Source organism: Prunus persica, chromosome G3 (genome assembly GCF_000346465.2).
Source record: "Prunus persica cultivar Lovell chromosome G3, Prunus_persica_NCBIv2, whole genome shotgun sequence".
In the NCBI taxonomy this organism is placed as follows: domain Eukaryota; kingdom Viridiplantae; phylum Streptophyta; class Magnoliopsida; order Rosales; family Rosaceae; genus Prunus; species Prunus persica.
Genome location: NC_034011.1, coordinates 10,838,837 through 10,865,467, shown reverse-complemented (window position 1 = coordinate 10,865,467; position 26,631 = coordinate 10,838,837). Strand labels below are relative to the sequence as shown.

The 26,631-nt window shown below is 40.2% G+C and overlaps 3 protein-coding genes and 1 pseudogene across 5 annotated transcripts; all 4 read right to left on the bottom strand.

Moving 5' to 3' along the window:
• Positions 2,677–3,811, bottom strand: LOC18781424 (senescence-specific cysteine protease SAG39). The gene is made up of 2 exons (XM_007214403.1): positions 3,376–3,811; positions 2,677–3,263 (listed from the first exon to the last, which is right to left on the bottom strand). Exons 1-2 carry the CDS (start codon positions 3,809–3,811, stop codon positions 2,677–2,679), a joined length of 1,023 nt encoding a protein of 340 aa, XP_007214465.1.
• Positions 4,867–12,920, bottom strand: LOC18781195 (senescence-specific cysteine protease SAG39). The gene is made up of 4 exons (XM_007212523.2): positions 12,915–12,920; positions 12,552–12,611; positions 5,588–6,029; positions 4,867–5,459 (listed from the first exon to the last, which is right to left on the bottom strand). The coding sequence occupies exons 1-4, from the start codon at positions 12,918–12,920 to the stop codon at positions 4,867–4,869; spliced, it is 1,101 nt and encodes a 366-aa protein (XP_007212585.2).
• LOC18779335 lies at positions 20,599–26,183 on the bottom strand (annotated as a pseudogene).
• On the bottom strand, positions 22,877–24,419 carry LOC18779417. Of its 3 annotated transcripts, none has more exons than XM_020558744.1 (3): positions 23,382–24,419; positions 23,218–23,284; positions 22,877–23,122 (listed from the first exon to the last, which is right to left on the bottom strand). In XM_020558744.1, exons 1-2 carry the CDS (start codon positions 24,250–24,252, stop codon positions 23,235–23,237), a joined length of 921 nt encoding a protein of 306 aa, XP_020414333.1. In that variant the 5' UTR covers positions 24,253–24,419; the 3' UTR covers positions 22,877–23,122; positions 23,218–23,234. The 3 variants fall into 3 exon arrangements, with proteins under 3 accessions (XP_020414333.1, XP_020414334.1, XP_020414332.1); XM_020558745.1 differs by having other exon boundaries at positions 22,877–23,284; positions 23,382–23,866; positions 23,900–24,415; XM_020558743.1 differs by having other exon boundaries at positions 22,877–23,284; positions 23,382–24,418.

Here is a 26,631-nt window from a genome sequence, read left to right as displayed (position 1 = left end):
CCTCTCTCCAGCGCAAGGACTAGCCTACTTCAACACACACCAGCATCATCTTGGCTCACCAGCGCGCACCAGGCTTGCATGCCTCCCTTAGCAGACCACTTCACCTTGCTGCTAAAGCTCCCCATGCTGGACCCACAGCCAAGAAGACAAAATATATATATAAATATACATATATATAAATAAATATACATATATATATATATATATCTTACCTAAAGATGCACTCTCTCCCTTGGTAAGCAGACAATTTTCAAAGAACCTCTCTTTGGAATATGGGAAGTGTTTCTTGCGGTTTGAAGACAAGCAAGGAAGAGCCTCATATTTAAAGCGATTAAGGTTCCTTTACCTACCTACAAGGAATCTCAAGCCCATTCCGACTAGGAGTCCAATTTCAGAAAATTAGCAAGTAGAAAGCCTCCTCCACACAGGAGCCCAAACCAAAGAAGGAAGCCCAGTTGCAATTGGATGGCCCAACGGTTAATCCACATCTCCTACATGCCGTCACACGCCATACAGAAGCTGGGGGGCATTTGTGGGAACCTAATTAAATCAAAACCCTAGGTCAAATAATTAGGCCAACTAATTTGGGAATTATTTGACCTAATTAGGAGTTACCTAACCTAATTGGGAATTATCTAATCAAATTGGGGGTTACTTGATCCTCGCCTTAATTAGGGATTCGGTTAAATCCATAATCCCTAATTACACCAACCTCACCAACCACACCAACCTCACCAACTACACCAACCACACCAACCTCACCAGCTACACCAACCCCACCAACCTCTCCAAGGCCACTATAAATACTGAATTATGCACAAGGATGAGGTATGCCTAAATTCCTACTAAAACTCTGCAGAAATTATTTCTCAAAAACCCTAGCCACCTCCTCTCTTTCTCTCTCTCACACAAGGCTCCGGCCACCACACACGGCTCCGGCCACCCGGTTTTCCTTGAATTACCCTACCTAACTTAGGCATCGAAGGGCCTTTGGCCAACACCCCCCGGGTGTGGTCCTTTTACTCCGATCTGTTTTGCAGGGAGAAAGAGAGGCGGAGAAGACGAAGGAATCGACGGCGAATATTCTCGTGGGGAAATTTGCTCCCACAACTATCTTAGTACATATAAATGAAGGTCAGGATACAGCAAGATTTTCATAAGACAATGCAACATTTAGCAACAATTAAAGTTTGAGTTAGGATTAAGTTACGTCAAGGTTTCAATTCCGTCCATTTTAACCAATTGGAAGTTTGATGAGTGTAGATAACTCTGAAATTATGTTTAACTTGATGGTGGAATATTTGTTGATTTTCTCAGAGAGTCTTCAACGAATGAAATAACTGAAATAGGATAATTCCCTTAGCTGTAATTAGCTTGTGTACTAAGCAACGCGTTTCATAGTTTTTGTGCATTATTAGGCTGTAGATTTGATGGAGGTTTCTTGTCTTAGACCACATTTCGTAACATAAGATGAAACCAATTGATTTCTGACCTAGATTGGCCAGCACATTTGGGATTGATTTAGGTGATGAGTTGTAATGATACTAATTAATGTTCAAGGCATGCGACGTAATGAAAATGACCCAAGAATACAATGGTTTCTCTTGCTCTGCTACCTCTCCATCTCTCCTGCATTGGTTTCTCTTGGTGTGGGTGTTTTTATTTTTGGCAAGAGCCCGTTTGGCTCTGCCTGTGGCTCTCTTAAGAGTTGGTGGCTCCTCCCCATAGTGGTGGTTGTTTGAGCCTTGTGCTCAGAACTGAGCTTAAATGTCTCAAGCAGAGTTTGTGTCCCTCGTTCCTCACTAAACACCCCCTACAAACAAATTTACTTCCTCCTCTACATCCCCTCCTCTTCTCGCCTTCTCCTTATTCTGGATCTGGCCTCTCCATTGGGCTACAACAACTACTTCTACAAGCGAAGTTTCGCATATGTATTGGAAAATGTATAGAGCTCTTGCTATGGCTCCTGCTCTAGTGTTTGCACCACCATCTTCCACTCTTGGTTTTGGTCTTTTGGGATATACCATGGTTGGAATGGTTGTTGTTTTCTCTATGGTGGATAGGCATATTCGGGCTTGACGGAGATTGTGAGTCTTGGATGCATGTTCTTGTGTTGATGTACTTTTGTGCTTTGGGGAATTTTGTTCTCGGCGGCAAACTGGTGGGTTTCTTTGTGCAAAGGTGCTGATTTGTGTGAGGGAAGTGTATCTTTTGTGGTTATGTTGGTGTCGTCGTTGTTCCCTTTGCGGCGATGGCTTTGTTTGCTTTTGTTTTGTATTTTGTTTTGGCTTTGTGATGGGGAAGATTCATTTTGGTAGACTATACTGGTTTTTAGTTTGAACTCCCATCCCATGTGCTTCTTGTTCTTTGTTCCTATTTATTGGCCTTTTCGGCTCTTGCAATCTCTGTTTTTTTCTCCCCATAGTTTTGGGGCATGAATGAACTGTGATTGACCAAAAAAAGCAGGGTCGTATATTTTCCCCTTTGATAGGAAAACGCTTTTTGCTATATAGAGATCCTAAAAAAATGGTTAAATTCAATATAATTAAATATTATTAGTTCAACTAAACAAAAGCTGAACGGATGCAATGTGTTTATGAAGTTTTACAAGCTGATACACATCATAGCACCTCCTAGTATATCTTGGTATTTGTATTAGTTTGATGGTAAATTTATTTATGCGATGGGGTAAGACGCATGCGTAGCTACACCACATAGACCTTCTTTTGCATAAACATCTCTTTGCATCCTCATGTACCCTTCTTCACCCCAATCCGTGCCCCATGAGTTTTTCAGCAACCAATACTTTGTGCCATCGTCACTGATGCCGTAACCAATTGCGGTAACACAATGATCAATTTCTAGTCCACATGATCCTGCAAAGACTCCACTTGTATAGTATAGGAAATCGTTTTCTCCAGCATCAATGCAAACAGAAACAGGTTGGTTAGCAACAGCCTTAAGAAGGGCTTCCTCATTGCTTGCAGGCACATCTTCGTAGCCAGTTATATTGGCTGCGTGGGTAGCTTGGGTGTTGCATCTACCGTCAACACCCGTGTAGTTGTAACTAGCCTCGGAGCTAAGGCCATTGTTTTGATTGATGAACTCAAAGGCACCGTCGGGCCAGCCACCGCCACATCCTAGGTCTCCGCCATTGATGTCACAATCAACCACCTCCTGCTCTGATAAAGAGATTAATTTACCAGTTGTAAGCTGTGTAATTCCTTCAACAGCTGCCACTGCTGCAAAAGCCCAACAGCTTCCTGCACGTATAAGTTTTGTTGCAATTAAATAGTATCTAGAACAAACAACAACAATTGAAAATATTCCCGAAGAAGAATAATTTCGACTTATAAATAAAAATTAGAGGCTTACCACATTGGCCTTGGTCCTTCATGGGTGTTACAGCTCCTTTGCTTCTCCAATCCATGGCAGCTGGTACTACTGTCACATTTTCGTATTTGAAAGAAGTAGTCTTTGTGGAGTACTCACGCCTTTTGAATCCATTTCTTGAGGCTTTCACTTCTTCATTCGTTTGGTCTGCAAATTGATTTACACTTAATTTGTAAGATTTGTTTACATCGCTATTAGAGGATTCTATGTATGCCACATTCTTCTTGAATATCTCAAAACGCTTCTGCTTCTCATTAACATCATTGTATTCACGTCCATAACGAACCATCCATTGTTCGTATCTTTCATACATTGATGCATCTTGGAGGTTACGAGAAGTGGCTTCACTAGACCAAGTCCCCAACATAAGGATCAAGACCAAACAAACACATCTCCACAGCTGCTTAATGAACTCCATTGTATAGCTAGTACTGGGAGAAGCTAGGGTTTGGTAAAGTAAATGAACCAAAGTGCAGTTTAAATAATGCTTTGATGACCTTCCTATCACGGAGTCCCCAAACAATATCTGCAATCTTATTTTGTCGCCAAGTAAAAGTTCTTATATGAACCCTGCTGTCAGATTAATAGTAAATAAATGGTTTCGTACTATGTGCTGATGGACCCAAAGCTATGAAGGACAATAGCACATGTCCAAAATGCGCATGGTTTCTTCATTGTTTTCTCAAATCCCTCAGTTTCTCCATTGTTTTAATTGTTTCATTGGCTGTTTCTGTTTTCAAATAACAGTTGAATGTGCCACAAGTTTTGGAACTGCTAATATATCTGTCAAACAAGAATAATTTGGGTACATTTCTGATATTTTTCTTCTCCTTGTTGAGAGATAAAAAAAACCGTTTACCAATAGACATAAGGATCAATGCCATGCAGAGACAGCTAGGGCTTGGTAAAGTCAATGAATTAAAGAGCAGCTGGTACACTGAAATAGTAGATTATTCACAGTTTATATAGTTATCAAAATTACTATCTGCTAACTTATTTGGTCGGCCAGAAAAATTAAGTTCTGATATGAGCCGGACTGCCAGAAGAATAGTACATAATGATTTGAAGGACAATATAGTACAAGTTCAAAATGCTCTAATGGTTTCTTCATTGTTTTTTGGAATTCTTCTGTCTCTTTTTGGCAAATTCCTTTCGTCTTCAAGAAGAATGCTCAAATTTTCTATTTTATTTTTTTTGTTGTGAAGGCCTCAAACGCTAAAAACACAATTGGCTATTTCTCTTCTCTAATAAGAACTGTTCGGAAGAATATCTGTTTCTTTTTAAAACCCAGTGATTTTACCGTTCTAAATAGATCAGGGTATTGATAATCCAACAAAAAGAAACTGAAAAAGCTTTTCACAAATGGCTAAGTTTTCTTACAGCCACAGTACATATCTTATAAAGTATTTTACACATACAAGTACATATCATAGTACTTACAAATCATATAGTAGGCATTGGTTTAATTTTAAGCTAAGCAGTGGGGTAAGAGGCTTCCATAGCAATGCCACATAGACCTTCTTTTGCTTCAACATCTCTTTGCATCCTTATGTACCCCTCTTCACCCCATTCTGTCCCCCATGAGTTTTTAACCAACCAATACTTGGTCCCATCATCGCTAACGCCATAACCAACAGCGGTAACCCCATGGTCAAGGCTCGTTCCACAGGATCCTGTAAAGACACCACTTGAATAGAACTGGAAATCGGAACCTCCAGCATCAATGGCAACAGAAACTGGTTGATGAGCAACAGCGGTTAGAAGTGCTTTTTCGCTGTTTGCAGGCACATCTTCATAGCCAGTTATCTTGGCTGCAATGCTTGCTGCCTTCTTGGTATTGCATGAACCGTCAACACCATTGTAGGGGTAATTAGCTTCCGCACTAAGCCCATGGTTTTGTTGGATGAACTGAAAGGCATCATCCATCAAGCCACCCTCACAACCTTGGTCTTCACCGCTGGTGTCACAGTCAACTAGCTCTTGCTCAGACAAAGAGATCAGTTTACCAGTTGTAAGCTGAGTAATGCCTTCCGTCGCTGCCACTGCCGAAAAAGCCCAACAACATCCTATTTTTTCATTGCAATTTGCAATTAATAGTAGTTAGAATAACATAAAAATATTACTAAACTCCAAAAGAAGCGTATATAGTGTTACTATAAATGATTAACAATAATGAACCTAGACGCTTAATTACCACATTGGCCCTGGTCCTTGACGGGGGTTACAGCTCCTTTCTTTCTCCAGTCCATCGTAGCTGGCACTGGCGCCTTAACATTTTCGTATTTGAAAGAAGTCGTCTTTGTGGAACATTCATGCCCCTTGAATCCATTTCTTGAGGCTTTGAACTCTTCATTCGTAAGGTCTGCAAATTGATTAACACCCAACTTGTAGGGTTTGTTCACATCGTTATTGGATGATTCTATAAACGCCACATTTTCTTTGAATATCTTAAAACGATTCTCCTTCTCGTTAACGTCGTTATATACGCGACCATAACGAGTCATCCATTGCTCGTATCTCCCGTACATAGATGCATCTTGGAGACTGCGAGAGGTGGCTTCACAAGACCAAGCTCCCAACATGAAGAGCAAGCCAAAACCAATACATTTCCATGGCTCCATGATATAGCTAGTGTACTAGAAGCAGCTGGGGTTTGAATTTGATAAAGTAAATGATATGAGCAGGTGTACCGAAGACTGGTCACAATTTATAGAGTATTGATTCTACTGAACGGCCATGCCATATGCTCTCTCCGTGCCCCCAAAAATGATCTGCAATCTACGTGCCCAAGAAAATGTTCAGATATGAACCTCTAATTTTTAAAATATAGCTCACATGTTTGACCTCTAATTCATTTTGATATTATATATAAAATATATACACAATGGACCATAAACTATATGGGATCTTAAACTTAATTATTTCACATTATTATTGTTAAATTTTCAACAATTTGAGAATTATATGCAGAATTCATTGACTATTGTTTTGTTATGATCGAAGGTAACGAATTCTGCTAAGTTTGAGCCTATTTTTTGTTCGTCCTGGTAAGTAAAATTGGCAGCTAGCCCTGTTATTCTTTTTGGGCCCTAAGCATATATTTTTTAGCCCTAAGAAGGTATAGCCCCATTTAAGACCTTTATTGGGAATGGCCTTAGAGCATCCATAATGGGCTTCCTAAACCACCTATTTGGACAAATTTTAGGGAGGAACTGTAAAAATACAACTCCAACCATGCTCTCTATCCACCTCCTAATATAGAGGGTCCTCTAGGAGCTCCTAAATCTGAGGAGAGAGAAAGGACTCCTAGTGGCTCCTTATAATTTAATGCTGCTTTATTTAATGAGTATTTCAAACCGTTATTTAATGCTAACTATTTTTTATTTTATTTTTTAATAGTGATGGAACAATCAAAAAAGAGTTATAGCATTTATGACTTCATAAAATAGAGAGCATGATTGAAGTTTAAATTTTATAGAGAGCTCCTAAAATAAATTTTATATGTTTTTAGCTAAACTTTAACTAAAAAATAGAGAGCATGATTGTGAATGTTCTTAGTACGGCCGAGTGTGGGGTGTGGGTTTGAGTGAGTACACCATCATTAACTATTGAGTTTAATGGATTTTATGGGATTTCTAATCAAAGCCGGTAAACTAACCGAATTTATATTGATACATAGGTATTTCCATATTTCCATGCAAGTGTGCTACTTTGCCATCTACATCGAACGAAAGTTTGTGGTAATTAAAAGAAGTTAATTGAAACAAAGACTTTGGAATTTTGTTTAGTGTATTGCAAGTTACTTCAGTCACTGTTCTGCTTCTTTAGAATCTAAACTAACAATATGGAGATAGAAGAGTGGAGATTATTATGAGCTTGTCAATAAAGCGATGATAAAGAAAAAACGTTTAGTACAACAAAATGGGTGGTGTAAAATGGGCGTGTGAGTCAATTGATAGGATCCACTCCGAATTTCTAGGAATCCGTGATAAATTATGTGGTATTTCAGACATCAAGCTTATGCCGAGCCCACTTACTAACGACATAGCCTCTTTTCCAAATCAAGGAAAAGAGGGACGAGACTTTTTGCCGAAATTTTAGCAAAGTCTCCCCAGAAAAACGGACATTTTCCAAATTATTTTCACCTGTAAATATCACAGTTTAATATTTCCAAACTTCAGCATGCACAATGCTAACACATGCGATTTATTAGATAGGCCTCCAGCCTCGACTTCAAACTTACCCGGGCAAAGTCAACGTAATCTATGAATTTTTTTCTTACTTTAAAGTAGCCACATAATTCCAAAGCATAACTCAAACCGTTTATTTTGCTGTTGCACCTAGGTTAACCTAGGTTGCCTATGTACCCTTATCGAGGGATCAAGCCACACGTAGTTCTTTCATACTAAAAACAATCACAATTTATATAATGAAATTTTTGAATCAAACTTGAGTTTGTAACCAACCATTATATTCTTTATCTTTATATTACAACACAATCCGAATCCAAAACAAACAAAGTTTCAGACTAAACCTTTACCTGAAATCATACCTGCAACCATCCGTAAAGCGCATATCCTACTATAACCCACTAAGGGGTATATCACTAAATCCAAAGACGACCGATATATTTCCAAAGGCGACCGATATGTTTCCGAAGGAGACCGATATTTTTTTCGAAGGCAACCAATATGTTTTCGAAGGCAGGCAAGGGATGGGGGAAACTAGTCAACCACTTGTGTATACAAATCGGGTAGGTGGCTGGGAAAAATCATGGTCGGGCAACTGTAGAGTAATCTCAATGTAGGTATAGACAAATCACTAGCAATACACTTGCCGAACACCTACAAAGTAATCTCCATGTAGGTACAAGCAATATCCACTGGCCAGACACCTACAACGTAATCTCCATGTAGGTACAGACAATATCCAGTGGCCGAACACCCACATTGTAACACCCCGACCCCGAATTTAACCCTTATTTAATTATTTAATTATTTAAGGGTATTTTAGTCATATTTTTAACTGGAGAGAGTTTGGGGCAGTGACTAGTATTTTTGGATAGGTCGTACTGAGACGAGTTCATAGACACGTAGTGGGCTCGAATCGGAGTTGTAACGAGAGAGATATGGCCAAAAGAAACCCAGTGGCACAATCGTAAATATTTCGAAATGAGATTTTTATAAAAATCTGGTTTTCTCTCTCTCTCTCTCTCTCTCTCTCTCTCTCTCTCTCCTCTCTCTCGCGCGCGACAGCCGGCCACGTTTTGGCCGGCCGTGCTCTCCTCCGGCCACCGATGACGACGGGACCAGTACCAAAATGACCGGGCCATCGTCCTCTTCCTACCCCAGCCACCTCCCGCCGCCAACCGCCGCGGATTCGCCGGAATCTGGAGATGAAGCGGCCGACGTCATCCAAACTTCAAAGCCGCCGATCTCCCTCCTCCGGCCACCAATTCCGTCGACCCAGGTATGGATTTTGAACCTCTCGAGCTGCTCTAGCTGATGGTTGGGTAGGATTAGATCGATTCTTAGCGTAGACAACTCGATTTTCAAATTGAAAATCGGCCGAACTTCGGCCTCCGTGATCGGCCATTTCCGGCCACTTTTTTGGGTAGGTCCAAGAACAAAAGTGGCTCCAAATAGGGTGTTATACCTAGGGTAGGAGTTTGGAGCCGTGGTTTTGAGATTTTCCGGCGAAGCATTATCGCTTTGGGCACCCACGCGTTGCCGGCGCTTGCGGCGGCGTGTGGGCACTGTAGAAAAAGTAGCAATGTGTTCCGATGAGATCCTTAGGTTGTCACGAGTGCGTAGGATTTTGCGGATCTCAATTCGGACGTCGTTTGACTATCGAACGGATATTCGCATATTACGTGTTATCCGGGTTAAATAGGTTGGGGCCGTTGGATGGACCCAAATTTATTATATGTTAATCTAGGTAATTGTAGGATCGTGTAGGAATTCACAGATCGTGAATCGGAGCCCCGGATGTTCCGAATAATAATTTTAAAGTTTATATTTTATATTAACCGTCAGATCGTGCGATCGTGAGCGATCCGACCGTCCGATCTGAACCAAACTTGCAGGACAAGTGTCCTGTACCTGGTAGAACCCATAGGGACTTTCAGATCCGAAATTGGAGGTCATGGGTTCTGCCGGTCCGTTTGACCAGGGTTAGAGTAGTTTGACCCTTGGTTGACCTTGAGTCTCCCGGAGTAATCTCACCTTTCTAGGGGAGATTACCGGGTACTAGACTATTGTGGAGGGTTACACAATAGTAGAATTAATATATATAATTATAATTATAATATGTTTGTACAAGGGTACAAAAGAGTCTAGAATGTCAGTTTGGAGTGCTATACGCACTACCTTAAGTACCTCCCCGGATTTTGGATTCACTACAAGCACCACCAAGTGAAAGTTAGGTCTCGCGTGGTGTAAGTTATCCGGCGTTAGGACAGACCCCATACGTGGCGTTGGTTGTACCGGCGTATGGGGAGATTTGCAATATGATGTTCAGGTCTCACGTGGCGTAGGTTATCCGGCGTTGAGACAGGCCCCATACGTGGCGTTGGTTGTACCGGCGTATGGGGAGATATTGTGATATTGTGTTGAGGTCGCACGTGGCATAGGTTATCCGGCGTGTCGACAGACCCCATACGTGGCGTTGGTTGTACCGGCGTATGGGGAGATTTGTGATATGATGTTGAGGTCCCGCGTGGCGTAGGTTATCCGGCGTTGGGACAGGCCCCATACGTGGCGTTGGTTGTACCGGCGTATGGGGAGTTATGTGATATGATGTGCAGGTCTCACGTGGCGTAGGTTATCCGGCGTTGAGACAGACCCCATACGTGGCGTTGGTTGTACCGGCGTATGGGGAGATATTGTGATATTGTATTGAGGTCGCATGTGGCGTAGGTTATCCGGCGTGTCGACAAACCCCATACGTGGCGTTGGTTGTACCGGCGTATGGGGAGATTTGTGATATGATGTTGAGGTCCCGCGTGGCGTAGGTTATCCGGCATTGAGACAGGCCCCATACGTGGTGTTGGTTGTACCGGCGTATGGGGAGATATTGTGATATTGTGTTGAGGTCGCACGTGGCGTAGGTTATCCGGCGTGTCGACAAACCCCATACGTGGCGTTGGTTGTACCGGCGTATGGGGAGATTTGTGATATGATGTTGAGGTCCCGCGTGGCGTAGGTTATCCGGCGTTGGGACAGGCCCCATATGTGGCGTTGGTTGTACCGACGTATGGGGAGTTATGTGATATGATGTGCAGGTCTCACGTGGCGTAGGTTATCCGGCGTTGAGACAGACCCCATACGTGGCGTTGGTTGTACCGTCGTATGGGGAGATATTATGACAGTATGGCATGGTCGCACGTGGCGTAGGTTATCCGGCGTGTTGACAGGCCCCATACGTGGCGTTGGTTGTACCGGTATGGGGAGATTATATGAAATACAAAGAAATGAAATAAGGCATCGCCCAAGTGTGGAATTGGGTTTTAGGGAAGAACTACGTGTGGCTTGATCCCTCAAGGAGGGTACGTAGGCAGCCTAAGGTTATTAGGTGCAGCCGCAGACTAAATATTAGTCATAATTTGTATTGAATTGTTTGGTAGTTGTTTGAGAATTATTGGAAGGCCGAAGGCCATTTATGAGAATTTGCATGAAATTATATTGTGCATGTTGCCAGTTGTGGATATTAAATGCGTTTTTATGCAGGTTGAAATTTTGGGAATGTCCAATTTTTAGGGGAGACTCTGCCGAAATTTCGGCAGGAAGTCTCGGTCTTTAGTAAGTGGGCCTGGTATCGGGGTGATGTCAGGAATTTCAAAAGGTTCGCCTCGGGTTTCGGAAAAATTCGGGGCGGGTCCTTTCACACATAAGCGGGTACAGAAAATATCCACTAGCCGGACACCCACATATGCGGGTATAGACAATATCTACTTGCCAAACACCTACAGAGTAATCTCTATGTAGATACAGGCAATTCTAGTTATGTGTACAGACTCTACCAAATGCAACCGACCCAATTCCCAAATCCTTTCTCAAAACTATCATGAAAATTCCCCGTTTCCACAAACTCACTTCCCCAAAACTATTTTCCCACCCCTTTCTCGACTTTTCAAAGATCCGTTCATAAATAAATAAACAAAATTCCTTTTCAAATTGAGACCAATCCGAAAACTCATTAACTTGATTTAGACCATACCCGCACATTTAAAGTCCTCCAAAGCTATAAACTAAATGATACTAAAATATAACTACCTCAAGCTTGGAAATATAAACGATAGGCTAAATCATTCATAAATATTGGATAACACTATCGCGATATAACACCCATTTATGTAATAATAACTATTAACAATTTCATAAATACAAAATGTACAACAAACTAACCCCAATATTACCACAGTCTGAATCCTAAATTCATATACTTCAATAATGATAATAGAAATGATAATATTCACTAGAAATCTCATAACGCATAGCAAAAGTCAAGACCAGCACGTTAACAGGTTCCATAACCTCAATAACCCAAATATTTATACGTATATAGATATAAAACTCTCAAAAGCAAAAATTTCATAACCCAAAATAGTCATAGTCTCAATAATCAAAATAATTCGGAGTATATAAATATGCAAGACAATCCATAAATTACTTTCATAATCTAATATATATATATATATATATATAATAAAAGATGATATTCTCACAATCCAATTTCCTAATATTCAAAGATACCCCAAACTCATATATATAATAATAGTAATGACAATAATAATAATAATACTAACAGTAGTAATCCCTGGAAATCCCATATCACATTCAAATAAAATCGTAGTCAAAACATATATCAAATCTCATTTATGTATGCAATTCCATATTAGAAAAGTAATGCTCATTTCAAACAATGTACATTCGCTTCCTAATAATCCTAGTCGAGTCCCAAGACTCACTTTCACAACCAATCAATCAAGTATCCCATAATCACATATTCCATACCTTCAAATAACAACATAACATCCAATAACCTCACAATTAAAACAATAAAATAATCTCATAATCCCAACATAAACAAAATAACTCAAATAACAATCAAGACTCATTTATAAGATCATCCTCGTACTTCTCAAAGGGTGAAACTACCTCGGAAGACTCACGGTCAACCGAGAGGTCAAACTGCCCAAACTTGGTCAACCGAAGTTCCTACGGGTTTAACAGGGTTTATTATACATGTCATGCAAGTTTGGTCCGAATCGAACGGTCGGATCGCTCGCGATCGCACGATCCGATGGTTAACGTTTAACCCAAGCTTTAAGTCATTGAATCGAAGCATCCGGGGCTCCGACTCACGATCTGCGACTTCCTACACAATCCTAGAGATGCCTAGATCAACATATATGAAAGTGGAGTCGATCCAATGGTTTGAACAAATCGAACCCCGATAACGCCCAATATGCATAATCCGATTGAAAGTCAAACAGTAACCAAATTCATATCTGAGCATACCGTCATTTACGAAAAGATATGGGGATCATTTTAAGATCAAATGGGTCACCCAAACACTGCTCATGTGCCGCCACACGCACCGGCAGCGCGTGGGTGCCCAGAGTAAATTCGGGCGACCGAAAAATCTCCAAACCGCAGGTCAAGACCTATGCCAAACGATCAAGCACATTAAGAGGAGTAAGTTTCATACCTGTGTCGAAGACTAATTTGGCCGTTAAAGCCCTCAAACGAACGGTTTTTCCTTCGAAAAATCTAGATAGTTTTGGGTTTAGATTCGATGATTTCTACATGAAATTGGGTCGGATCTTTGAGGGAAATTACAGAGGAGAGGTAGGGGAGTGGTTTGGGTGCGAAAGCACTGCCGGTGGTGGCTGGAGTTAACCGGAAAAACTCTTGAAAGTTCCGATTTGAAACAACCCGTTTTGGGCTTCACTTTGGCTCGAATTTTTGGTTTAATCGCTTGGAATTAAGGCTAGATATGGGCATGTATGGAAAGAGGAGAGAGAGACGAAGAGTTTGCAAGTTATGGCACCAGTTTTGGTGGCCAGACGAAGGAGATATCTCCGTCTGAAGTTGGTCGCTCTTGAAGGAAGAGAGAGAGAGAGAGAGGAAGATAGAGAAACAGGAATCTGATATTTTAAAATCCAACTTCGAAATATTTATGGTTTTGCCACTATGCTTCTTTTGATTGTAATTTTTTCGTTGCAACTTTGATTTGAGCCCATTACATGTCTACGCACTCATCTCGACGCGATATATGTCATGGTGCCATTCATTTCCCCAAAATCCTTCTGGGTTAAAAAGTGACAAAAATGACCCCATCCCTGAGGGTAAAATTGTAATGTCATAATTAAACAAATTTTAATAATTTAAATGGGTAATTAAAATAGGGTGGGGGTGTTACATCAATCTTACTAAAAAATGCACCACCGATTTTGATTCCCTCGGAAAAGAGTCTCTAGGGCTCTGGAGAACCAGACTTTTTTTCTCCTGCACCTTTCTCTTCTATTGCTTCTAGTGGTAGGTACCATCGTTCACGGTGGCGGCTCCGATGTCGAAATTCATTTTTTCTGCTGGATCTAGTGAATCTGGTGGAGATGGAGTGTGTATTGGTGAGAAAAAAGCTCGTACCCATGAGATGTGTGATGTTGGAGGTAGTGATGGTAAGGATTCTTCTCTTCTTGTGCCTCCTTTGCTGATGAGTTTTAAAGATAAGGTTTCTGGTGTCTTTGGCATGGCTAAAGATAATCTGGTTATTGGTGATGGCGATTGTGTGGTTATGAATAGGGATATTCTTTCCATTAGATTTTTTGAGTCAATTAAGGAGTGTCTATATCGTCCTGGGAAAACTTCTGTGATCATCAATCTTATGGGTCGTCCGTTGACTTATAATTTTCTTCATGCTTGGCTTCGTTAACGCTAAGCCATGAAGGGTCCGATGAGTTTGATTGATTTGGAGAATAATTATTTCATTGTTAAGTTTTTGCTTGAGGAGGATATGCAATATGTGCTTACTGGTGGCCTTTGGCCAATTGTTGGTCAATACCTTGTGACTCAACAATGGAATCCTGGGTTTAATATGAAGGACGAGCGTGGAATCAATGGTCTCAATGTTGAGTATTTCTGATTTGATGTTATGGGGAAAATTGGCAATTTGATTGGTCATACTGTCAAGGTCGATCCTTTCACTATGAGCCAAGGTAGAGGTAAATTTGCATGAATTTGTGTTGAACTTGATTTGTCGAAGCCTCTCATTCCTTTCACTGAAGTTGAAGGTCGATCTTATGGTGTTGTTTATGAAAGGATTAAGTTGGTTTGCTTTGAATGTGGCTGCTATGGGCATGGTAGGGATACTTGTCCTGTTATTTTGAAAGCTAAAGCTCAGGCTGCTGAAACTAGAAATGCTAAGGATATGGAGGTTAACTCTCCCACTAAGAAGGATGATTTGGATGATTTGGATGCTTTCAGTCTTGAGAAGGTTGGTGTGGGAAAAAACCCGACTTGGGTAGGCAAGAGTTCGTCATATGGGCTTGCACATGTGCCACGCCTAGCAAATATGCAATATACCACACAGAATGGTCGTAACAAGCCCATAAAATTTACTGGTTCTATGAACCCATGCTCATTATCACGTCAAGCGCCATTTTGGCCCGGCCATAGCCCTTACAAAATGGCAAAGCTCGAGCACAAGCATGCCAAATAACACGCCACACCAAGCGGAAAATCCTTATTTTAGCACCAAGCCACAAGAATACCTGGGGCTTGTTGAGCGAGTTGTGGTATGGATGGTTACGAGTATTCAATAGGCCCATTAATGGTCCAAGGAGTGGAAGTTTTGGGCTACTTGGGAGCACCAAAACTCAAGCTCATTCCTTGAGCCCAAACATATGGGTAAACATGAAAGAAAACCCAATAGCCCATCACCTTAAGAAAATGCCCAAACATCTTAGAAAAATATCCAATAGCCATAGCCCACAACACTTGGAAATATCCCACATCAGTCAAAATATCCAGCACCTTGTCAAAACCAAGGCAAACCCACGTGAACACAAGCTGCTCCCAGCACCTTGTCAAGATCAAGGCAAACCCATATGCATATGCTGCTAGAAGTAAATCACCTTTTGACCAGCACCCTTACCCATTCTTTCCTCTGTAAGCTCTGGTGGGAAAACAAGAAGGAAAAGCAAGAGGCTCCTCACCCAGATGGAGAAGTCCAACCGTAGGAAAGTCTTGGAACCCCTAAATATTTATCTGTAAGCAACTGTTGGTTTTGTTGGTGAAGGAAGCCTATGTGTTTCCTAAGGCTCCCTGGAACCTTTTGAAGCACTCTTGGGGCCTGATTCTTGAACTCAGACACAGGGGAAAACACAGGGGCAAGTCCACCCATTTGCTCTTTACAGCAGCCCAGGCCCATCTGTAGTTGCCGGAACGAAAAAGCCCCTACAATCTCATTTGGTTAAGTCTGGTGTTTCCAATGAGGATGACCATGATACAGTTGGTGATGCAGTTGTTTTGGCTGATATATTGATTGATTTTGATGCCTCTAATGTTGAGACTCAGCAAGTTGCTTTTTGATGAGATTTTCCCTCTCCTTGTCCTCCTTTTACATATCATTTTTATGATAATTGTTTCTTGGAATGTGAGAGGCGCTGGCAAGGTAAAGTGTGCCAGTACCATTAGGGACTTAAAAAAGGCTTATGGTATTGATATTTTTGCTATGCTTGAGCCTAGAATTGGTGGTTCTCGAGCTCTCCATGTTACAAAGAGTTTGGGATTTTCTCATTATCATATTATGGATCCCATTGGTTTTTCTGGGGGTGTGTGGCTACTTTGGAATGGAAGTTCTGTTTCTTTACAAGTTGTTGTGCATTTGAGTCAAACCATTACTGTTTTAGTTACTATGGATGCTAAAAGGTTGTTGCTAACAGTAGTTTATGCTAGTCCTTGTTTTAGTGCGAGAACTCTCTTTGGAAGTATTTAGATAGGTTGGTTGTTGTTTGTAATTTACCTTGGTTGTTGCTTGGTGATTTTAATGATATTGTTTGTGGTGAGGAGAAGCAAGGTGGTAATTTGGATGTTGGTGGTCAGCATTTTATTCAGTGGATTAATAGGAATCATCTTGTTGATTTGGGTTTTTCTGGCGCTAATTTTACCTGATGTAATAAAAGGGATGAAGATGATATTATTTAGAAACAGCTTGATAGAGGTGTTTGTAATATTGATTGGAGATTTTTGTTCTCTGAAGCTCACTTATCTCTTCTACCAAGGGTGAATTCTGATAATTGTCCTATCATGGTTAAGTTCTTTTATAACCATCTTCCTGCTACATAATCTATGCCTTTCAGATTCCAAGCAATGTGGTTAAGTCATCCTAGTTTTTTTGTATTCATTTCTGGTTTGTGGAATTCTGGTACAAGCCATGCTGTTCAAAAGTCTGCTAGTCTTATTTGGCCTCTGCAACATTGGAATAAACAGGTGTTTGGGTGTGTTTTTCAAAATAAGAGAAGGATTTTGGCTCGTCTTGCGGGTATTCAAAAGCTTATGCATGCAGTTTAATCCTTTCCTTAGTCAGTTGGAAACTGATTTAACTACAGAGTATAATCTCATTCTTCATCAAGAAGAGATGTTTTGGTTGCAAAAATCTAGAAACACATGACTTAAGGAAGGTGATACGAATACAAATTTTTTTTCTTCATCTTTCTACTATTATTAGAAGGCACCGGAGTAAATTAGAAGGGCTGACTAATGATGCTAAAAAGTGGATTTCTGAGAAAGGAGGTATGAAACATATTATTATTCATTATTTTCAAGGGCTATTTAGTGAGCCTGCTTTATCTTATGAGTATTCTTTTTTGTCCCCAGTATTCCTTAGCTTGAGCTCTCTGATTATACAAGGTTAAATGGTGAGGTTTCTGACGTGGAGATTCAAAGTAGTTTGTTTGCTATTGATGGGTTGAAAATGCCTAGCCCTCCTGGGTTTCCTGCGCTTTTTTATCAAAAGTATTGGAATCTTTGCTCTAAGGATATCCTTTCTCTTGTCAAGGATTGTTTTGTCAGAGCTTATTAATGATACTTTAATTACTTTGGTTCCTAAGGTTGAAAGGCCTCTTAATATGGCTCAACTTAGGCCTATTAGTTTATGTAATACTCTTTATAATGTGGTTTAAACGATTTTAGTTTCTAGGCTTCGTCCTATTATGACTAAAATTGTTGGCCCCACTCAAGTCAGTTTTGTGCTAGGGAGACATATAGTTGATAATATTGTGATTGCTCAGGAGATGCTTCATAAGTTCAAGATTGCTAAAGGACAAAAGGGTTTTATTGCTTGGAAAATTGATCTTTCTAAGGCCTATGATCGTTCAAGTTAGTCTTTTATTAGAGAGGTTTTTCTGTGCAGTATAAAGCTATTTTAAGTGGTGAGTTAATAACAGATTTCTCTCCTAAATGTGGTATACAACAAAGATACCAAAGTTGGAAGCTCTCCCATATAGTTCAAGAGAAAATTCTTGACCAAAGTTAGAAGACTCTGCAGATTTGCCAAGGAGGGCGCTTTGTCTCTCATTTATTTTTTGCTGATGATTTGGTTTTGTTTGGGAAAGCCTTTATAGAGCAGGCTTTGGTGATGAAGCAGTGTTTGGATGACTTTTGCTCCCTTTCTAGTCAGAAGGTCAGTTTTGAAAAGTTTATGGCTTGTGTGTCCCTAACACTTGTCTTATTTTGGCTCAGAATATTACCTGTATTAGTGGTTCTCCTTCATCAGATAATCTTGGTAAGTATCTTGGAGTTCCTTTAATTCACACTAGAGTTACCAAAAATACTTATCAGGAAATTATTGATAGAGTCCAAAAACGACTCTTTTCTTGGAAAAGCCACACTTTGTCTATGGCTGGCAGGTTCACGTTATTGTAATCAGTCACCTCTGTTATTCCTATATATTCTATGCAAACTGCTATGTTGCATGCTTCTGTTTGTAACAAGCTAGATAAGTTAAATAAGAATTTTCTTTGGGGGCATGCCCTTGATAAGGCAAAGGTCCATCTTGTGAATTGGGAAATTGTGCGTAAGTTTAAGTGTGCTGGTGGTTTGGGAGTGAAGAAGGCTGCTTGGATGAATCAAGCTTTATTGGCTAAATCCAGTTGGAGACTTCTTCAGAATGACCAAGGGCTTTGGGCCAAAGTTCTTAAGGCTAAATGTTTAAAGTACTGTGATATGTTGTCTGCTAATGAGCATCAGTTTCATAGTTGCTCTACCAGTTGGAGGGGTGTGGTGTTTGGTGCCAATCTTATTCCCTCTGGTGTTAAATGGAGAGTAGGTTCTTGTGATTCCATTTTGTTTTGGACTGATGTTTGGCTGAGTTGTGGTGCTCTTATAAGTTATGCCCTCATTGATTTGTCTGAGGAAATGCTCTAGTTGAATGTGAGTGATTTTCTGGAGGAGGGTTTGTGGGATATTACTTGTTTGCAAGAGTGTCTACCTCCTGATATTGTGCTGATGATTATTAGTATTACTGGTTTCATTGATAGTGGTCCTAATATGTGCATTTCGAGTTTTACTTCTAACGGAAATTTTTCTGTGAATTGGCAATGGGAGTTTATTTGGAGGTTGCAGCTTTCCTCTAAAGGTTAAGACCTTCCTTTGGGTGCTTTGTCACAAAAAGCTCCTCACTAATGCTCATAGGCAACATACAGGTATGGCAATTGCTGCTTCTTGTCCTCGATGCATTTACCCAATCGAATCTGTTGATCATTTGTTTAAAGGTTGTAGTTCTCCCTTTTTAATTTGGAATCAGTTTGGCAGTTGGTTTGAGGAATCCAGTGTTTCTTATCCTAATTTTGATGATTGGCTCTTTCATAATCGGCATTCCCAGAGATCTTTTATGACTGGTTTGGCTTGGAATTTGGTGTTTGATGTTACCCTTTGGTTCATCTGGAAATGGCGATGTAAGCTTGTTTTTTAGCAAGGTTTTTTGCTTCCCTCTGAGCCACAGTAGGTGATTCTGCAGTATATTAAGGATTGGCTTACAGCCACTAAGTCTATCTATGTTCCTCTCCATCAAGGTGTAGTTTATCTTCATTGGCAAGCCCTTTTGCCAGGGATTTGTAAGGTTAGTTCTAATGGTAGTCGAAAGCACATGCTCTTGGTTACATTGGAGCTGGGGGTCTGTTAAGAGATCATGCTGGTAATTGGATTATGGGGTATTTTTTAGGGGCTCCATTTAGCTTGGGAAGTTGGTTTTCGAAGTGTGGAGGTTAAATGTGATTCTAAGTTTGCTGTGGTTCTGTTACAGAATCCTACTTGTCCTACTCATCCTTTTTTTAGCATTATCAATTGCTGTCATTTGCTGATTCAAAAGGAGTGGTGCTGTTCTGTCAAGTATATTTTTCAAGAGCAGAATTTTGTGGCTGATTCTTTGGCTTCTATGAGCCATGATGTCTTCCCTTGGGTTTGCACGTTTTGGATTCAGCGCCTGGTGTGGTTGTTGAGCTTCTTGCTGCTGATGCCAGAAGCTTGGCTCGTCCAAGGAGTTTGCTGTGTAGTTCTTTTTGTGTTGTTTGGGCTTCGGCCTCCTAAGAAAAAAAATTACTATCTGCTAACTTATTTAGTCGCCCAGAAAAATTAAGTTCTGATATGAGCTGGACTGCCAGAAGAATAGTACACAATGATTTGAAGGACAATATATATAGTACAAGTCCAAAGTGCTCTAATGGTTTCTTCATTGTTTTTTGGAATTCTTCTGTCTCTTTTTGGCAAATTCCTTTTGTCTTCAAGAAGAATGCTCAAATTTTTTATTTTATTTTTCTTGTTGTGAAGGCCTCAGACGCTAAAAAACACAAAAAAGTATTTACGTTGTTCAATTGGCTATTTCTCATCTCTAATACTTGGAGGGAACTGTTAAATAAGCAATAAGTTTTTTATTGCACCAAAAATTAAGTTCAGTAAGCGTAGACGAGGGAATGGGTTAGGATTAGGTTAGGGTTCAACTCCATCCATTTTAGCAATCCAATGTTAAGTGAGTGCAGCAGTGTTCATAAGTGTTTTAAAATTAACTTGATAGTGGAATACTTGTTGATTTTTTTGAAAGTTTTCTTCCAGCCACAGTACATATCTTATAAAGTATTTTACACATACAAGTGCATATCATAGTACTTACAAATCATATAGTAGGCATTGGTTTAATTTTAAGCTAAGCAGTGGGGTAAGAGGCTTCCATAGCAATGCCACATAGACCTTCTTTTGCTTCAACATCTCTTTGCATCCTTATGTACCCCTCTTCACCCCATTCTGTCCCCCATGAGTTTTTAACCAACCAATACTTAGTCCCGTCATCGCTAACGCCATAACCAACAGCGGTAACCCCATGGTCAAGGCTCGTTCCACAGGATCCTGTAAAGACACCACTTGAATAGAACTGGAAATCGGAACCTCCAGCATCAATGGCAACAGAAACTGGTTGATGAGCAACAGCGGTTAGAAGGGCTTTTTCGCTGTTTGCAGGCACATCTTCATAGCCAGTTATCTTGGCTGCAATGCTTGCTGCCTTCTTGGTATTGCATGAACCATCAACACCATTGTAGGGGTAATTAGCTTCCGCACTAAGCCCATGGTTTTGTTGGATGAACTGAAAGGCATCATCCATCAAGCCACCCTCACAACCTTGGTCTTCACCGCTGGTGTCACAGTCAACTAGCTCTTGCTCAGACAAAGAGATCAGTTTACCAGTTGTAAGCTGAGTAATGCCTTCGGTCGCTGCCACTGCCGAAAAAGCCCAACAACATCCTAGTTTTTCATTGCAATTTGCAATTAATAGTAGTTAGAATAACATAAAAATATTACTAAACTCCAAAAGAAGAGTATATAGTGTTACTATAAATGATTAATAATAATGAACCTAGACGCTTAATTACCACATTGGCCTTGGTCCTTGATGGGGGTTACAGCTCCTTTCTTTCTCCAGTCCATTGTAGCTGGCACTGGCGCCTTAATATTTTCGTATTTGAAAGAAGTCGTCTTTGTGGAACATTCATGCCCCTTGAATCCATTTCTTGAGGCTTTGAACTCTTCATTCGTAAGGTCTGCAAATTGATTAACACCCAACTTGTAGGGTTTGTTCACATCGTTATTGGATGATTCTATAAACGCCACATTTTCTTTGAATATCTTGAAACGATTCTCCTTCTCGTTAACGTCGTTATATACGCGACCATAACGAGTCATCCATTGCTCGTATCTCCCGTACATAGATGCATCTTGGAGACTGCGAGAGGTGGCTTCACAAGACCAAGCCCCCAACATGAGGATCAAGCCAAAACCAATACATTTCCATGGCTCCATGATATAGCTAGTGTACTAGAAGCAGCTGGGGTTTGAATTTGATGAAGGAAATGATATGATGAGCAGGTGTACCGAAATGGTAGACTGGTCACAATTTATAGAGTATTGATTCTACTGAATGGCCATGCCATGCTCCCTCCGTGCCCCCAAAAATGATCTGCAATCTATGTACCCTAGAAAATGTTCAGATATGGACCTCTAATTTTTAAAATATAGCTCACATATTTGACCTCTAATTCATTTTGATATTATATATAAAATATATACACAATGGATCTTAAACTTAAGTATTTCACATTATTGTTGTTAAATTTTCAACAATTTGAGAATTATATTCAGAACTCATTGACTATTATTTTGTTATGTTCGAAGGTAACGAATTCTGCTAAGTTTTGAGCCTATTTTTTGTTCGTCCTGGTAAGGAAAATTGGCAGCTAGCCCTGTTATTCTTTTTGGACCCTAAGCATATATTTTTTAGCCCTAAGAAGGTATAGCCCCATTTAAGACCCTCATTGGGAATGGCCTTAGTGACGACCGGGTGTGGAGTGTGGGTTTGAGTGAGTGCACCATCATTAACTATTGAGTTTAATGGATTTTGTGGGTTTTGCAATCAGAGGCGGTAAACTAACCGAATTTATATTGATACATTGGCATTGCTCTGCAAGTGTGCTACTATGCCATCTACATTTGAATACGAAATTTTGTGGCCCATTCATTTTTAAGGGTTTTTTAGTCTTTTTATTTTCAAGAGAAAAAAGAGACACCTCTCTCCCTTTCTTCCCCATCCACCCCGAAAACACATCGCACAAGAACAACCCCCCCTCCGCCCTCTCTCTTCTCTCTGACCATGTATAAAATACCTTTAAAAATGAATGAAAAATTGAATTGTGTTAAAGTTGTATGATAAATCATGGATTTTGAAAAATGAAGGTGACATTTCTCTTAAATTTTTCTTTAATGTGATAAATTGAAACTGATATATCGGTTCAGGTGACGTGTCTACAAAAATCCCTAATTGAAACGAGGACTCTGGAATTTTGTTTAGTGTATTGCAAGTTACTTCAGCCACTGTTCTGCTTCTTTAGAATCTAAACTAACAATATGGAGATGGAATAGTGGAGAGATTATGAGCTTGCCAATAAAGCGATTATAAAGAAACAACCTTTACTACAACAAAAGCCGATTCTTTCTCAGTGGTTATAGACTGTACTCAATAGTGCAAGAAAGAAGGAACCCAATTCCCTAATCTTCTTCTTCTTCTTTTTGTTTTTATAATACGTCAATCCCTGTGGTGGGCTTAAAAGTTGTGCTAAATACAAATCTTCTGCTTGATTCTCATGAGAGGAAAATACTTCATTTACTTCCACACACTTGCCCTACAAACATTGCGGAAAATTCTCAAACATACTTATATTATTAAAACGAAGGTCAAACCTCAACTCTTGCATTTCATATGGACTTCAAATCCAACCTATGAAATTTCAAAATCTAACAGACTGAAATCAATAGGCAAGCCAAGCAATAGAATAGCCAAGTACCTGGTAGCACACAAAAACAACTGGATTTCAGAAACATAGACTTATATAAAATCCCAAAAAGAAAGAAGATACATAAATATACATGCTTGATACGTACCAATCTGCCAGGATGAGAGCCTCGAACCATAATTATAATTGGCTCCAAAGTAACAATCATTGGTGGTGTTTATCCCATTTGGACAATTACATAAAAAAGAACTGTAAGCCCCACCAGAATAGTAGCCACAAATCCCAGTGCTCCTTTCACAATTAGCACATGAATTCGGATACTCATTATTCACACTGAATTTATATTTGAGCGCAATCCCATACTTCCAACTGTTAGGGTCAGACTGGCGCTCGTTGAAGCTGTAAAACCCAGAATAAGAACTGCATTGCAGTTTCTGCAAGTCCATGTCAAAAGCCGGCCCGAGATCAACTGGCGTGTAAACGCAACATGTGGAGATTGGGAGGTTGATTGTGCTTATGGCCCTGCAAGAATATAAGAAGCTGCAAATTGAGGTGCCTTCATTGTCACATAGGGACACTTTGGAGTTGTTGTTTTTATCAGTGTATAAGGTGTTTGATTGGAATATTGGGGAGGAAGAAGTTGTGCAGTCAAGTAAGGCGAAGATGTTGTCATCTTGGAAAGAGAAGGGCGCGTCCCAATCCAGGCCAAAGCCTTTGCTTGGTTGGGTGCAGGAACATGTTGACATGGAGGGGTCTGAGATGTACATGACTTTGTTGGTGTAGTCTATGTTGGTGACAGGGTAGGAGCCTGTGTGCATTGTGAACATGAGGTTGTCTTGGCTGCATGACACGTACTGGTGGAAGCGAGGGTCACCGCAACCAAGGCCACTGCCAAATGGGAATTTGAGGGGGAGTTTGCCACAGGATCTTTGGCAGGTTTGGGATGATATTGAGGAGGCTAAGAGGAGGATGAAGATGAAGGAGAAAATTGTTGTTGAAGGATGGTGGGGAAGCTTCATTGTTGAAGGTGTATAAGGAGAAATTATTAAGATTGTGGAAGAGAGGATGAGAAGTGAGGCCTTGAAGTGGAACGCTATATAGCTGGTGAGTTTTCACTTTGAGGATTTTAAGAAAAGTGAGATAAAATAAAAAGACTTCGCCTCTGTTAGAGAGATGATCGGTTGAGATGGTACAAATACTAGAAAGAGGAATTTTGTTTAACAGGAATTGGGCTCTCATCACCACTTTCGGTGTCGAATGACTATTGGCTATCTTTTGATGCATCTGCTTTTCCTTATTATTAGATATCATGTTTCCCCTGTTAGGCTACACATTCTCTCTTTATATATGTGTGTATACATATATGGCTTTACCATACACATGACATAATATGACATGTTTAGGCCTTCGTTTGTGATATGCACTTCTTTTTCCACTCTGTTGTGATCAACAAGGTTGAAAGAGTACTAACACTTAATATCATGAGTATGGAAGGACCTAAATCCAAATATTCTATAGTAAAATGATGCTTTCTTTGTTTTGAGATCCCAATGCCTAACCTACCCTACCCTTTCGACCCCAAAACAAGCATAGCCGTCGCTTTACATATAATATTTTTGAATGTCAATTTGCAAGCTCAACTTTTTTGATTGAGTAATGAGTATATATTCCCAGCATTTCAGCCTCTTATAAAAGATAAGAAAGAGAAAAGAGAAAGACCAAAAGCATAATGTTGGAATGAACCCAGATTGAAAATGCAGCAATGATGATCTCTCATTCATTATTTATATCAACCAATTCATCATCAACATCATTTGTTGTTGTTGCTGATAACAAATTTTTAATCCTAATTAATTCCCATTAATGCATATAAACTGGGGCATAATTGAGTTGGTAGGATATTCAAAAATTCAAATTCTTACCCAAATGTTGTAACTAATAAGTGATAGGAATTAGGAGTTGGAGCCAAAACTGTAAAACAGTTTTGGATAGTTTGTTAGCCACGTGTCAAGTGTTAGTTGGGGAATCTGTTACAATTACTGTTGTATCCTTGACGGTGGCTTTATTACCAATTTGGGGAGCTATTGTCCAAACCAGCTTTTGAGAAATATACAGAAACATTCTTTGGGTTCTCTCTGTTCATGGTTATTACCTAAGGTTGAAAGATAGAGTCCTATCATTGGTATCAGAACCATTGATCCTCTAAGCTGTTCCTTTAGTATATGACCTGTGCTCGTGTTCGTACTCGTGCATTAACAATGGACGCTCGTGTTGCTGCGCTGGAAGCCTCTACTTCCAAGAACCAGGGCATTTTGGAATCAATTCAGCGTCTTCTTAAGGATAAGTTTGCTTCTATCGACAAACGCCTCGATTCATTTGATTCTCGTCGTGAGGGATTTGATCAGCCATTCCCGCCTCCATCTGATGACGACGACGGTGACGGCTCTCGGCGGCGCAGAGAGAGGGATCACCAAGAAAGGGAAAGGGGTTTTTCTTCTGAGAATCGTATGCCTTTTGTTAGGATCGAATTTCCCAGATTCAGCGATGGGGATGATCCACTTGAGTGGATTTACAAGGAAGAGCAGTATTTTGACTACTTTTCGGTGCCTTCTGAGAAACAAGTAAAAATGGTTTCTTTCCATCTGGATAGTGAGGCTTTGCAATGGTATCAATGGGAGGAATGTGCTTCTTCTTTGTCCAAATGGGGAGATTTTACCAGGGCATTTTGCAGAGAATTTGGCTCTCATGGGTTTGAGGATTTTGCAGAGTCGCTCTTTAAGCTTCGTCAAACAGGTTCCTTAAAGGATTATATCGCTGAGTTTCGACGATTGGCAACTCGAATCCGTGATCTTAATCCTACTTTTCGATTGAGCTGTTTCATTGGGGGATTAAAGGAAGAACTCAAGCATGATGTCAAGCTGCTGCGTCCTGCTACAGTTCATGAGGCCATGAATTTTGCTCATGAAGTGGATGCTAAACTTCAGAAGTTGAGGTATGCACATTTTGCTGGAATTTCTAAGTCAAGATTGCCTCTTTTACCCATTCAAAATGATTTAGTTCCTGCTAAAAATGAAGTTGTTCCTAGGAAGGATATGCCTGTCAAGAAATTAACCCCGGAAGAAATCCAATATAAACGGCAGAATAATCTTTGTTTTTATTGTGATGAAAAATTTGTGAGGGGTCATAAATGTGCAAGGAAACAAATCTTGTTGTTGGATATGGGTTATAATAGTTCTGAGGAAGAGGAAATAGTTCATGAATTACAACAGATTGAACAAGTGGCTGAGGTGAATGCTTGTTGTATCACAGCTTGTGCTTTGTATGGTACTCTGGCTCCCCTTGCTATTAAGACTATGAAACTTACTGCTGTAATTAAAAACTGTCCTGTTGTGGTATTG